Source organism: Dermacentor silvarum, chromosome 10, assembly GCF_013339745.2.
Source record: "Dermacentor silvarum isolate Dsil-2018 chromosome 10, BIME_Dsil_1.4, whole genome shotgun sequence".
Classification (NCBI taxonomy): Eukaryota; Metazoa; Arthropoda; class Arachnida; order Ixodida; family Ixodidae; genus Dermacentor; species Dermacentor silvarum.
Genome location: NC_051163.1, coordinates 129,263,038 through 129,278,494, shown reverse-complemented (window position 1 = coordinate 129,278,494; position 15,457 = coordinate 129,263,038). Strand labels below are relative to the sequence as shown.

General features: G+C 50.9%; 1 protein-coding gene across 1 annotated transcript; it reads left to right on the top strand.

Annotated features, from left to right (window-relative positions):
* Positions 1 to 11,606: 11,606 nt before the first annotated feature.
* LOC119431845 (uncharacterized) lies at positions 11,607 to 13,258 on the top strand. The gene is made up of 2 exons (XM_037699300.1): positions 11,607 to 12,558; positions 13,215 to 13,258. Exons 1-2 carry the CDS (start codon positions 11,607 to 11,609, stop codon positions 13,256 to 13,258), a joined length of 996 nt encoding a protein of 331 aa, XP_037555228.1.
* Positions 13,259 to 15,457: the final 2,199 nt, after the last annotated feature.

Below are 15,457 nucleotides of genomic sequence, written 5' to 3'. Positions count from 1 at the left end.
CATGTTGTGACAAGCGCTAAATGTTTAAACCAAGTAGGTTAATATCAAGCTTTATAGAAATTTACCAAATCAAACGTTCCATGGTGTCATACCGCTGGTATACGCAATGCTTCCCAGAGTCCTAAAACAACTTAGCAAGACACCAACTTCAAGTTCAGTGAAAATAAAGCAGACGTCAAATTTAATATGTCCAAATACTTACACGTTACCGGCTTAATTAAAAAACATTGCAAATAATTACTGAACACTCATTATTTTCGTATTTTCATGCGTCATAAGGGGTTCGTATTGGTTTCTCCGATGTCCTCGGCGAACTAAATTCAGGACTCTGTTTATATCTGGCGAAAGTAAGGGGTACGTTATGAATAATGCGTAGAAAAAGTTCGAAGTGTATGGAGTTTATTATGGTTGCTGAAATAAATAACGCCTGCAAGTGCTGCAAAACGTAATACTGGCTGTGCTTGTAAACGTCCCGAGATAACTCTACGTTACACCAAGTTTATATTTTATGGAAATTGGGTTCATGTTTAGAGCGTTGAGTGGCGAGACTTTAGCGTTCCTGGCCTAATGAGAAACGTTGCGAATAATTACCGGACCTTCATTTTTCTACTTCTTATACTACGTTATACTAGGTCTCCCTGATGTCCTCGGTGAACTGAGCAAGATACCTTGTTTATATATATTTTTAATTACAGCACGTTATTGGTAATGTCTAGGTGAGGTTCACAATGTGTGGACTATTTTTGTCATTAGCAGTAAATTACTTACTGCCGCTGACGGCGCAAGCGGTAGTAGGCAAGTCGTGAAAATAGGCGAGCGGCCAGGTTTTTCAGCCGCGGAGCGAATGCGTGCTACGAGACCCGTTCGCTCCGCGACATGCTGTTTGCCGCCGATTGGGGAGACCAAACAGGAGCGACAGTTTAATGCACGTGGGGAAGCGGGGCGGGGAACCATCATCCTCTCTCGGCATTGCTGATCACGCCGTAGAGATTTCAGCTGAGAGCGAATCTATCGTGTGCTTGCCGCGGCCAAGTGTGGCCATGCCAATGCTGGCGTGCTTTGCCGCGAGCGGCTTCTCGCGCGCGTTTTTTCTCGCTAGTGTGAACGTACATACGTTATGATTAAGATGCGGCGGCAAGTGTCGCCGCCGCCACCGACGCGAGCGCAGGGGAAGCAACGTTCCCAGTGAGTACGCAGCCACAAGCAAACGTACGCTTCATTCGCAATACAGCCGGTCTAGAGGAAAAAGCAGCGTAATGCTCCAGGGATAGTTATCACCAACCAAAGTCCTCTTAAACGCTCACCCAAATAGCGGCAAGAGAGCGCTTTTGCATGGCGTCGCCCACGGAACCTGGGCGTTGCGGGCGGGAGTCGAACCTGACACTTCGTGTTCAGCTGCAGACCACCATAGCCTTTGTGGAACCACCGCAAAACTGATTAAGCAGTTTTATTTTAATGTCTTTGCGAGCATAGCTTTTAAAGTGCCCACGCTGAAGAACTTCCATTATTCCACTCCGTCTGCCATTGGCTGCTCAGTACCTTTCGGGCGGAGTCAAAAAACTAATTTTTTTTTAAATAGTCGCAAAACTTTGGCCAACTTTTGATTGACTGTTTCATACACTGGGTACACGATCCCAACCAAACACCGGGGCAATGAAAATCACCAAAATCGAGGGTTCCGGATAAATGTTGACTTGTTCGGCTTCGTTGACGCATATCTAAATTGAGCACAAAAGCTTCTTCTCATTCCGACCCCGATCGTGATTTCTCGCGTGGGAATAGAGTGCGCATTTATAAGACCACTGCTTTGGTTCTGACTGTGCCACACCGCATGTTTATTGACGATGAATGGCGACGGGCTGAGAGAGTGCTTGGGCATGTCTTCGCTAAATCGGCGAAGTCGGGGCGTCTTCGAAACTTTCGTAAGGTGCTGCACAGCGCTGAGCAAGTGAAACTCCAACTACTGTGGCAGCGAGATAAAGCATCGAATGTAGCCGGCTGCTGCGGAGTCTGCAGAATCGATAACTTCATTTCTAGTTATTGGAAGGTAAAAACAAGTGTATACAGTAAACTAACCCTTTTTTTTGCGAACATGGCGCAATCACTGACGAACAAAGTCACGGCCGACTTGCTTTTTACTCCTTTACGCATCGGCGCCACTGCTTCCGAGAAATCTTTAATGAGATGTGAGCCGAGAAACGCATTCTCCTTGGAACTCGGTAAAGCCCGGATTTTTCCAAGCAAATACCTCTTTTTTTTAGTTCTAAGGAGACGCAGTGCGTGAAAGTGTAATGAAATGTGTGTTTGCTTGTTCATGCTATTTTGTCTCAACATCCTGTCGCAATGCCCCCGCTCTTTTAATGGTGTTCAAACAGGAAAGGAGTGTCTAGGCGATGCAATGTCAGAGGCTGTCTCTATGCATTTAAAGGAACACTGAATACCGAACCTTTTGAACACTGTAAGGGATGCAATACTATCGACAGTATTCTATCGGCCCTAGCGATAGTTGAGCTATTATCGAAATATTGGCATTTAAAAAGTTATCGATAATGAACGATCACGGGACGTATCGCACGGAAACACTGCAACATAATTTTGGCGACGTTTCCCTGCATGTCTCGAGCCACGTGCTATGCATACGGTATTAACGGTCGTAGTTCTCTGAGTTGTTGCAGTGTACGATAGTAATGTAATTGACAGCATTATCGATAGTCTTTTTCGTATCATCGGACAATTTCGAAAAGCTATCTGTACTACCGATAACCAGTTTACCTATAGTTCTGCGTCACTGGTAAGAAGGCGTTCGCAGTCTGCATACAATGCACCCATGAACACGCAAGCCAAATGTCATTCCATTGCATGCAGCGCGAAGACGGCAATCTCGCATAATAGATGACTCGTTCTTTTTCCGCGGCTTTCAAGGCCAGGAAATATATGTCGGATTCTGCCTCTTTTTGAATAAATACTTCAAAAAGCTTGCATCAACGATGCCGCTTACAAAGAGTAGTGATTAATTTGGTTAAGATTAACGAAAGCTTTTGTTTTTTTGCATTGTCCAAGTACAAGTCCAACAAACTTAGAGGCTGTTGTTCTGTTTAAGCTTAATTCAGTTGTCAAGCGGTTAGAGCGAGATATATGTATAAGGAGGGCGATTCGGTCGTTTTGTATTAGATTCAAGGCATAGCGACACTACACGCATGTAAATATTATAACGGAGTCTCCGCGTAACTTTGCAAGCACACCAACAGAGTTTGTTTTGTCTTAAAAGGACATATTGCAAAGAAAAATAGATAAATAAAGGAAAAGGAGACTGTACGTAGCATATAAAAGCATAAATTCATAAATTTTTTATAGCGATATAAGGAAAAGACGTGTCACAATCTCAATCCTACGTCCTAAAACAAGTAAACAAGTAAAACAAGTAAACATCAGCCACATCTGTTTTCGTGAAAGCATTCCAGTGGCGCCCGTGTTTAAAACAATAATTAATCGTAATATTATCGCATATATTTGCGTTTTCGACAGCGCTGCTTCTCAAGAGCCATCGCTACCGACAAGAAAAAAGAAAGAAAAAAGAGAAAAGAAACATGTATTACGTGTAGTACTTGCGTGAAGCGGAAAAAAAAAGTCACAGCATATCCACGGGGTGAATGATGATGAGTGGGCGAAGCTCCGGAGGGAATCATCGGATCTCCCGCTTAAGGGGACGCTAGCACAAACGCGTTAGAAACGTGCAGTACTCTCTAGTAAGGGGGAGCGACCACAGCGTCTTACGCAGCCATTTACACATGCCGGAACGTGCACCGCGTTTGCCGACGCCATCACATGACTGCTGAGAGAGTATACCCCCCGTATTCATAAACGCTCCTCGACTTGAACTTGACTTGCCACCGCTTTGGGCAGCGCGTTCGAAACGCGTTGAAGGTAAGGCGGAGAGGCCACAGCGTCTTACACCAGCTTCTTACACGGGCCGTAACGCGCTAGCACAAACGCGTTAGAAACGCGCTAGAAACGCGGCCTTTCGTTAATGTTGGGTATTTATTGCCATCGTGGTGCGTGTGTCCATGTCCGCTTCGTGGCGTAGTGGGCTAACGCCGCGCGCTCGGAAGCGAGGGGTCCCTGGTTCGATTCCGCGCTAAGGACACAACTTCGGAATTTTTTTTCTCATTTTTCTCAGACTGGTTACACACTACTGGTTACACACTATTACTACGACGACGGCGACGAACGGGTGCCGCTATAGGGAGCTTCGCCCCTAAAAAAAAAAAGAAAAAAAAAACCACCGCATATCCACGGGGTGAATGATGATGAGTGGGCGAAGCTCCGGAGGGAATCATCGGTAAACCGTGAATCTTCCGTGTAATTCGCCCAGTCTCACCGCTCTAAATCGAACGATTGACTTCCACAATGACACGCGCCATATGTGACGTCATTCCTATTTTATAACAGCGCCCTTCATTATAATTGCACCATCTCCCGCTTAAGGGGACGCTAGCACAAACGCGTTAGAAACGTGCAGTACTCTAAGGGGAAGAGGCCACAGCGTCTTACGCAGCCCTTTACACATGCCGGAACGTGCACCGCGTTTGCCGACGCCATCAGCGTTTATGAATACGGGGGTAAGGCGGAGAGGCCACAGCGTCTTACACCAGCTTCTTGCACGGGCCGTAACGCGCTAGCACAAACGCGTTAGAAACGCGCAGTCTTTCGTTAATGTTGGGTATTTATTGCCATCGTGGTGCGTCTGTCCATGTGCGCTTCGTGGCGTAGTGGTTAGCGCCACGCGCTCAGAAGCGAGGGGTCCCTGGTTCGATTCCGCTACGGCCACAACTCTCGGAATTTTTTTTCTCATAAAAGTAGACGTGGCTACCTACTACGACTACTACTACTACTACAGAGGAAGGACATGTCCCACACCCTAAGGAGCTTCGCCCCTAAAAAAAAGCAAGCAGCTTCCGCATGATTCAAGCGGCTACGGTTGAAACCACCTGCAACGCTCGCTCGCTCGCTCACCTTAACGCTCTACGCCCGCGTGCACTTCAGGCGGCATCAAAGACGTAGCAGCCGTCTTACGACGTCGTAACGTTGCGACGGCACAAAAAAGGCATTCAGGCACGAAATCGCATGACAGGCGCCTGCACTGCGTCTCTCCAACTTCCGCGCAGCACTGCAGAGACGTGTGTCAACCGATCGCTAACGAGAGCCGTCTGCGAGATCTCGAGGGGAAAGAAGCGTGGCCTCTGAGATCCGGTGCGAACTCGGAGGCCGCGGGATGACTACGGATGACTACGGAGTGAGAACACGGCCAGGCGGCCGTGTTCTCACACAAGTTGCTATTGACCCTTTTCGCGGCGCTACCGTGGGCGCTGCCATGTTTGATCACGTGGTGACGCGTCCATTGCTTGCCTCATCCGCCTCCGCTGCCTCCGCGTTTACAATGCAAGCGCGTGACGCCGGCGCGGCGCAGCAAACCTCTGTTTCGACGTGTATCGTAGACGGTGACTGCGTGCACGACACGAAGCTTTGGTCACCGCCTTAGAGGGCATGTAAGTGCTTTAGGAGCTCATTGCGCCTTGTCCAAACGGCGTGAGCAGCGTGTACGGTACTTGTACTAAAAGCGGGGCTAGAAATGTATTCCAAGCTGTCCAAACTTTCCGCTTATGAATTAAATCGGGATCAGTGTGCTCTGCGTTCTTTATATGGCAAGCATTTTCAACCAGCGGCTTGTCATATTTCTGACTCGGTAAAGTTCCTCGGTGCGGCCACGATCTGATTGTTTATTTTCAGCGTAATCACTCGCGGGTGTGCTCTGCTGCGATAAATTTGTTCTTGCTGCGCACAAAGCTTGGAATTTAAAGGTTCCGTACTTTGCGGTAGCTCTTAGCAAAGACGTATTATTTCGATCTAGTCCCTCGCTTACTCTGTGGACCATCACGAAACATTCAGCTTCCAACATTCGTCTCTTGTCGTTGTAGTCGCCGTCACTCATGCTTCGGCACATTGATTCAAGTGTGCGCCTATTCACTCACACGTTGGCGATAGGGTGGGCGTAAGTTTACGTGCGAGTAAGGGTGGATGTGTGTAGATAGCGTGCGGGAAACTTACTATGCCAGTAAGTGGCACTACTTCATTTTGTAACGAGCGGTACTCACCCCCAAGTGCCGACGTTCCGGAGTTGAAGTGCTTTCTTTGGAAGTTAGCTATACAGCGCAGGTGGATGAATTATATTTTTTTATCCTTGAGGAAAGCCGTGCAACTTGAAGGACGGCAACACAGGCAGGTCCTTATGTAGCAGTGGCGACGCAGGTTGATTCCATTCCTTAATATGTGAATCACTATTTTTGCAGCGAACTACCGTACACGTCTTCCCTTTATCGTTACACACTTTGCAGTATACATGGAATTAGGCACAGTGCATTAGGGCACACCCAGTTGCATTTTCGACAGCTGATCGCGCAGTAGCAGGGTAGAAGCAGTAATGGTTTCGTATTCGCGCGCATTCGCTGAGGCAACGTATGGCGCGCGGCGAAAGCGCCATCTCGTTCCTCTAGAGCAAACTGCTCCGCGAAAAGGGTCAATAGAGCGGAACTGCGGCGCTGAGATCGCCCAGCAACCATTGGTAGCGATGCTAGTACACGTGCGTCTGGCTTCAGACGTTGTTGTGAAGAGGCGTTTATTTACGCTTTGTCTTTCTAAATTGCCAAGCACCCATAGCCACATTAGAGTTCAGTAGCTATGACGTTGCGCCGCTGATCACGAGGTTATGGGTTCGATCGGGGTTGTGGCGGACGCCTTCTGGTAAGCACAGTATGCCACAAATTAATGCTCGTGTACTGCGCATTAGGAGCATGCTAAAGAGAGCGACAGAGAGAGAAAGAAGAGGGAAAGGCAGGGAGGTTAACCAAGGACGTGCCCGGTTGGCTACCCTGCACTTGGGGACCGGGAAAAGGGAAGAATAGATAAGAAGGAGAGCGACGAAAAATAATAGAGAGTCGGTCATTCGCAGTGTCAGTCGCAAAAAGGTGGACAGAATTAATCCGATGTGCCCCCCCCCCCCCCCCCCCCCCCTACGGAATGCCCTATAAGATCGAGTCGTGGCCTTGACACTTGAACCCCCCCCCCCCGCAGTTTTCATTTAACATTTGCGTAAATAAAAGCTAGGCAATTCGTCTCTGCCCCGACGTGTAATCGTTGCGAATTGTTGCATTTTTCTACGGCAGTATTTAGACGAAAGTGGTCGCTTTGCAAACTTCGCAAACCCGTTTTAAGCCAATAGGACGAAATTTCGGGCAGGTACATATATCATTCCAATGCTAGCGGCATCTCCGTGCTTGCAGCTTTCGTAGGCGCTAGCGGCAGAGTTCTTTCGAGTATAATTATTGTTTGCAAGTTCTGCGAGGGAGCACGGCTCTCGCCCATTGTGCTATGCTGATCCTTCCGTTAAGATTTCGCTCAGTTGGCGACAAATGGGCGGCGATCAGCGGCGGACGACGGAGGAGCCCTTCCTTTGGTTCTCTATGCTCGTTAGCTGGCTCGAAACCGTGTAGCTTTAGGAGTACTGCACGGATTTCGTTAGACCGAGTGTAAAAAAACATGCCGCTGGCTATTATTCTGGTGTTCATGGTGCGACGCTGCACGGTCTTTTTCTCGGTTGGCATTTCCTGGCTTCTGTGTTTCTTTCTTTCTTTCTTTCTTTCTTTCTTTCTTTCTTTCCTTCCTTCCATCTTTCTTTCTTTCTTTCTTTCTTTCTTTCTTTCTTTCTTTCTTTTTGTTTTTTTACTTTTTCACGTTTCTAAGGCGCGATAGCATGCATGCCTCTTATGCCGTCTCTCTGAAGCCGCTAGAGTATAGGAATATACGGCTGGTGGCGCATTGACTCTCCGCGTATGTTACTATTATTTTTTCTTTTATTTATGGCAGGACTGTTTCGCGGTTGGCGGAAAAGAGCGCAACAGCTTGAAGCCAACATTGCATATTATAGGTGTCTGCGCGTTTTCTCTTCTCGCGCGAGGCTTTTTTTTTTTTTTTTTTTTTAGTTTGGACGAGTTACGCGGTGCCGGAAATATGAATCTCACTTATCTGGGCGTGACTATTCGTCAGGTTTTGCAGAGTGCGCGCTTCTTCATACGGCGCGCTGCTCGTGTTTAGATGTGACTACTAAAACGACAACCTGAAGACTGAACGAAAAAAAAAAAAGCACGTCGGTTAAGCACGGCGGAGTAGTCACTGTCACTGGCTTCTGAAGCAGCTGTCGCTGAAGGGTGCGGGTTCGTGTATTGTTTGTTGTAATATATTGCTTCTCCTGCGTTTTTTTTCCATAGTTCAGTCTAGCGTACAATCGTTCTATATCTTTTTTTGACAAAGCTGTTCGAATATAACCCAACGCAGCTTCATTGTATGCGGCCAAGACATGACACGATTAGGGTAGCAAAGGGCAGAACAGGAAAAAGGCACGACATTATATGTAGTACACTGTTGGGGAGTTGATGTGCGGCCACAGCTATGGAATGCACATACTGCATCAATTTCGGCTCCCGTGTCCTTCATTAAAAAAACAGTTACAACAGATTAGGTAGAGACCGTCGATAATGATAGTCAATGACAGTGTTAGCTTTCTTTTAAATTGGCTACAATCCCATTGAGTTCATTTTATATGAACCACCAAAAGTATGACGCAAGGACAAGTGTGTCCCACATCCGGGAAGAGAGTGGCGTGATACGCAGTGAATACACTACGTGAGCCCACCACCTGAGCCCACCACATGAGCCCACCACGTGACCGCCGATTACGCTGACTCCGGGATCGGCCCACTTTACTCACTGAGAAACTGACCGAGCAGACGCATCAAACAACGGCAAAGTGGCATAGAAAGCTGCGCTATTATAAAGGAGTTAAGCGCTGGAAGTCGCGTATTTGCTGCAGTGAGCATATTCCAGTACCGCTGGTTGCTTCTCTGTGAAATTCCGTAGAAAGAAAGGCAGTTCACCGGCAGATGTGTAGGGATAGTACAGATGCATGCGACTAAATAAAGCGAGTCCTTATTCCGTCTGTTAGCTTTCACTGTCTGATGTCACCTAAGCATGCATCAGTGTTGCCACCGCTGCTGATTTTTTTTTTGCAAATGCTTAGTGATTCAGTGATAAAGATTCAGAAACTATTAAATTTTGGGGTCCTACAAAAAAAATGACGGAATTTACAAATTTTTGAAACATTTTTCTACTATATTTATTACTTTCTCTCTCTCTCTCTCTCTCTATATATATATATATATATATATATATGTATAATTGCTAAAGTGCGATGAACTTTTAGTACGTAAAAGCAGTGAGCGATCGGGGTTCCTTTTGTTTACGGCAGATTTGGGCTGGCAGACGGCCGTGGTTAGGCGCGCGGCCAACAAGGATACCCGTGCCAGGAGCTTGGTGACCAAGATGGAAAGTGTTAGACCTAAGGCTGAAGTGTCTGCCGGCGCGCGGCAAAGTGGAGATAGAGTAAAGAGACAGTTAATCAAGGCCGGGCGAATGCCCCCGCTCCCCAAAGAAGACGCCAAGATCATAATTCGTCCCAAGGGCGGGCTCGCCGTAGCCAGGGTCGGTGCAACGACCGTTGGCAGAGCAATAATGGAGGCGGCAGGGATCGAGGATGCCATGGCTGGGGCCGACGTCATCTGCCCGAACTTGCAGCAGAACATCGTGGTGGTCAGCACTCCGGATCGAGAGCATGCAACGAGGTACACTAGAATCAAGGCGATCAGAGTGGAAAACAAGCCCTACAAAGTCAGCGCATATGAGGCGGCTCCGCATTCTACGTGCAAGGGAGTGATAAGGGGCATTCCGTTGGGCGACGGTCCGGGGGCCCTAGAGAGGAACATCGTTAACGAAAGGAACCCCCTGGCGTTGGGGGCCAAGAGGATCAAGAACACGGGAACAGTCATCGTGGCTTTCGACGGTTTGAAAGTGCCGAACTTTGTGCGTTACGGACCAGTGTTGGTGCGATGTTCCTTATTCCGCAAACAGGTGGACAATTGCTACGCGTGTGGCAAGCTGGGTCATCGAGCCGAAGTATGCCCGACCCCGGAGGCCGTGACATGCCGGGGCTGTGGTGTGTCGAACCCGGACGATCAGCACCAATGTACTCCGAAATGCAGGCTGTGCGGGGGACCACACGTGACAGCAGACAAAGTGTGCCTGCAGCGATATCAAATTCCGTACGTCGTGAGGAGAAGAAGGTGGGAGAAGGCGACAGAAGCTTCTGCAAACCAGGCGTCAGACACGCCACTTGGCAGCGCCGGCGGGGGCGGCCGGGACAGCCAGTCTTCAGCACAAGGAAGTAGGGGACGCTCCGGTTCCAGGGGGCGTTCGCATTCTAGGGGACGCTCCCGTTCCAGAGGGCGCTCCCGTTCCAGAACCGGATCCAGATCCCGGTCTAGGGGGCGCTCCAGCTCCCGGCGCCGAGGAGGAGGAGGACGTGTCCGGTTCGAGAGGTCCCGGTCTCGGGATCGCCATCCTGTGGGCCAGCCAACCTGGGCCGATCGAGTTCGCAATGGCACTACAGAACAGGTAACGCGGTGTTCGCCGCCAGAGCACAGCAAAGAAAGCGAGAGGCTTGCACAACTCGAGCGTGAGAATAGGATTATGAGAGACACGATAGCTAGTCTCATGGCTGAGATAGCGGAAATTAAGAAGGTAGGAGGTACACAACCTGCCGCGGAAGATAGGCAGACGCCACAGCCGGCGGATACACCTATGGCTGAGGAATGCGAGACGGAGAGGCCCGCCAAAAAGAGGGCCATAGTTAGAGAGCAAGACACGCCTACGGGTAGGGCTAAATGGGAAATTCGCGAGATGCTCTCTTCCCTTAGCGAGAGCATGAAGCAGCTAAGCGAGACGGTCTCGCACATTCAGGGCAGTATGTTGGCCATGGAGGAGAGATACAACCAGCGATTTTGCAAGATTGAGGCGTTCTTAGAGAATGTGGTAGCTCCAACCGTGGGGCCGAGGGCGCTGCCACTCCCGTCGACGGCTTCGGCGGCACAGAACGTGAGTGTTCCTCACAGGACCAATTCAGCAACGCAGCTGCAACAGCCACAGGATGGCTGTGCAAACTAATTCATTCAGAATATGGCAGTGGAACTGCAGGGGGTTTCTGCACAAAAGGGCCCCCTTGCAGCAATTTATTCGCTCGCACTCGGAAAAGCCTCACGTAGTACTCCTGCAGGAAACACTAACTAACAGCGTCGTGCTGCCCGGCTACCGGTCTGTCGCAAAACACGACGAAGGAAGAGGAGTGGGTGTACTGATCAGCAAAAAGCTTACCCACGTCGTTCATGACCTCAGGCTGGCGTCGAGCAAGGTCGAACACGTCATGGTAGAAATCATTCCCGGCCCGGCGAACAGAGAGAGCATCTTTGTTTTGAATGTGTACAGCAGTCCCAGGGATCTGAGGCAACGCTTCAGAGCCCTTGTCTCCAAAGCTGCACATCTCGCCAGAGGCGCTCCCCTGGTCGTGGCGGGTGACTTCAACGCTCCGTATCATACCGTGGGGCTACCCGTATGACACCCGTAAAGGGGAGGACCTATGGAGAGAGGCAATAAATCTGGACCTGATGTTGGTCACGGACCCTGCCTTCCCAACCAGGTGCGGTACGTCATCCAGCCGGGACACGACTCCGGACCTCACTTTCGTCAGGGGAGTGGCAGAGGTGAACTGGACAAACCTTAACATGGACTTTGGCAGCGACCACTACGTCTTGGCCACCGTCCTTCGGATCGAGCAGAACAGACAACGCAAGTTCCGATCCACCGACTGGGACAAGTTCCGCAAGCTGAGAGAGGAGCGGACCGGGGAAGAGAGGCCCGACCTGGAGCGATGGATTGCAGAGATTCGTGAGGACATTGAGGGCGCGACCAAAGAGGTTAGCACAGACCTCCCGGTACAGAAGATGGACAGCAGGCTGGCGCACCTAATCGAGGCCAAGCAGTCCCTTCTGGCCAGATGGAAGGGTCAGCGGCTCAATCGAAGGCTCCGCAAGAAGATTGCCGAGGTCAACAGAAGCATCGAAGAGCACTGCAAAGTCATTTCCAGACAGCAATGTGATGAAATTTGCAACTCGATTGACGGCCAGATGCGGAGCGGGGGGTCCTGGAACCTCCTAAAGCATCTGCTGGACGAGACCAACACCAAGTCGAACCAGCGGAGCACGCTGGGAAGAGCGCTGCACGGGGCCAGGCAAGAATCCTCGGACGAGGAGGTTATGGAAAGGTTGATCGCGAAGTACTTGCCGGTAGCCTCCGGTCCGGCGTCCCCCATCCCAGAATATGGGGGCGTCGCGAACCCGGAGCTGGATGCGGAGTTTGGTGTCGAGGAGATCCGGCGGGCCCTGCACGATTTAAACGGCAGGTCGGCCCAGGGTCCGGATAGAGTTACAAACAAGGCACTGAGGAACTTGGACGACAAGTCGGTGGAGTACCTGACGGACGTTATCAACAAGATGTGGAACGACGGAAAAGTACCGGAGATGTGGAGGAGGGCTGCCACCATTCTCATCCCCAAACCGGGCAAGCCCCCTAGTCTCGATAACCTCCGACCGATTTCACTCACTTCGTGCGTGGGCAAGGTCGCCGAACATGCTATCTTAAAACAGGGTCTCGCGATACTTGGAAGACCGGGATATTTACCCACACAATATGATAGGCTTCAGGGCAGGACTGTCAACGCAGGATGCCATGAAGCTCATCAAATATCAAGTCATTGACCGTAACACGAGGGACACGAGAGCCATACTTGGATTAGACCTGGAGAAGGCCTTTGACAGCGTCTTGCATTCCTTTTTCTTGAGCCAGATATCTAGCCTCGGGTTGGGCAAGCACTTCCACAACTACACACGATCATTCCTTGCGGACAGAGAAGCCACTCTCAGGGCGGGAGACCTCGTTTCGGACTCGGTTAGGCTGGGTTTCAGAGGGACGCCACAGGGGTCTGTCATATCCCCGACCCTGTTTAACCTAACCATGATCGGTCTGTCGAGGAGACTCTCCGAAGTCGAGGGTATCAACCACACAATATATGCAGACGACGTCACCATTTGGTGTACCGGAGGCAGTGATGGACGGGTGGAGGCTGCGTTGCAGGAAGCCATCGAGATAACGGAGGAATATCTTAAGCCGACCGGCCTTCGGTGTTCCCCTCGGAAATCAGAACTGCTCATTTACAGGCCCAGACGAAGGGGCCCCAAACCGAAGGGTTGGAAGCCTGTAGAGGACGTCGACATCACTCTACGGACAAGTGAGGACGGTGTCATCCCCAGGGTGGACTCCCTCCGGGTCCTAGGTATGACGATCGAATCAAACGGCTCCAATAACCTGACGGTGTCAAAACTAGCCAAGAAAACGGATAATGCCATCAGACTCATACGGAGAGTTGCCAACCGGCAGCAGGGTCTTGGAGAGGACAATCTTGTGAGACTGGTGCACGCCTTTGTAATGTGTCATTTTACCTACGTGGCGGCCATGCACAATTGGCAAAGGTCGGAGAGGGACAAGCTCAACACGTTGATCAGGAAGACTATCAAGAGGGCCCTCGGCCTGCCCATGTACACAAGCTCGGAGAAACTGATGTGTCTCGGCATGCACAACACGCTGGAAGAGATCGCGGAAGCGCAGGAGAGGGCGCAGTACGCCAGGTTGTCCACCACCCAAGCGGGTAGGAGCATCCTGCGGGAGCTGGGGGTTCCGCCGGCGGAAATCGAGTCCCGCTTCTGCGGTCTCCCTCGAGAACAGCGGGAACGCATTGTCGTGGCTCCAATTCCACGCAACGTTCATCCCGAACACAACGTAGGTCGGAGACGAGCTAGGGCCAAGGCTCTCCTGGGCAAAGCTCGGGAAGAGGCTCCGGATTGCTGTTTTGTTGATGCTGCCCGGTACCCAGACGGGACGGCGTTCGTAGCGGTGGGCATCGATCACGATGGGAAAATCACGAACTGTGCGACTGTTCGAACGAAGTCGGCCGAGGTGGCGGAGCAGGTGGCCATAGCCCTGACCCTGCTGGACGACAAAAGGACCACGATCTACAGCGACTCGCGGACGGCTGTACGAGCTTTCGCCAAGGGCACCGTTTCGGAGCAGGTCGTGCGCATTCTACGGGACAAGGACATCAAGTCGCACACGATCATCTTGTTCCCTGCACACATGGGGCAGATCAAGGGCGCCCCGCCCAACCTCAACGAGTCGGCCCACAGAGCTGCGCGAGGAGTCGTTGACCGCGTAGCTACCGGGTGGCGCGACGCTGAGGTTATGGACAATCGGGACCCTCCCTCCTCATATAACGAACTTACGAAACATTTTTACATGGGACGGAGACGATATCCTCCGCCACATAGGAAACTAAACAGACCACAGGCGTTGACACTCAGATTACTCCAGGTCGGGGCATACCCTAACCCCGCACTGTTACACAGAATATACCCAGATATACAATCGGCCAATGCTTGCGAGCTATGCTCAGACCTAGCTGACTTGGAACATATGCTGTGGTGGTGCCCCGCGTTACACGACGGCGACGATGTCACGTCGACCAAATGGGAGGCTGTCCTAAGCAGCCCCGATCTTGAAGCACAGCTATGGGCTGTCCATCGGGCCCGCGACGCAGCAGAGAGGCTCGGCCTTTCTGTGCCGACGTGGGAGCGGCCCGCTACGTGCTGACGCGCGTTCCGACGGACAATAATAAAGTTTTACCATACCATACCATACTGCTGAACCACCCTCCAAACACAATAAACAATTTAGAATACAGGTACCATATATCCAATCTGAGGCTCTTCCAAAACATGGTCTGAAGGTTGGAACAAGTTGTATTTTTTATTAATTAATGTGTTCTAGACTCATTATGTGCTGTGTGGTTTTATTACGATAGGAATTATATAGGCACTCCAAGCGCATTTATGCCGCCGCCGTGAGGTTCCGTATAAAGTTCAACGGCGATAAGATAGTCGCCGCGCGCCGTACGCTCTGTGTGCGAGTGAAAGCGTACAAGGCGAGCCGGCAATCGCAGCTCAATGCAGCGCACGCGAGCGAGGAAGGCAGGCCGGTAGCGCGCGGTCTTGTTTCGCGCGCGAGGCACGGGGGCGATGCGACGGAGAGGGAGAGAGAAAGGGAGGGGGGGGGTGCGTTCTGCTACGTCGGCTACTGCTCACAGCGCGCCCGCGCAGGCGCTCTATCTTGAAAGCGATCTGCGATGTGGGCGAAGTGCGCGCGCGGGTGCGGGCGTCACCTTGAACGCGATCTGCGATGGGGACAAAGTGCATGCGCCCAGTGCCGTTAGCTTCGTATGCCCTGTGCTTTCGATGTTTAGTTCGCGTTGAAGCGAGGCAAGAGACAGCGCGAATGTCAATTTGGCCGCTGCTGCTGGCGCGCTTTCTCACTCCGGCGTTTTCACAGCGAGTTTTCGCGGTTATCGAGC

Excerpts from the sequence above, each read along its gene's own strand:
- LOC119431845 (XM_037699300.1), top strand. The coding sequence starts at position 11,607 with ATGTTGGTCACGGACCCTGCCTTCCCAACCAGGTGCGGTACGTCATCC. Across the intron at positions 12,559-13,214 it reads CATTCTCATCCCCAAACCGG|GCCCAGACGAAGGGGCCCCA; the intron begins GCAAGCCCCCTA and ends GCTCATTTACAG.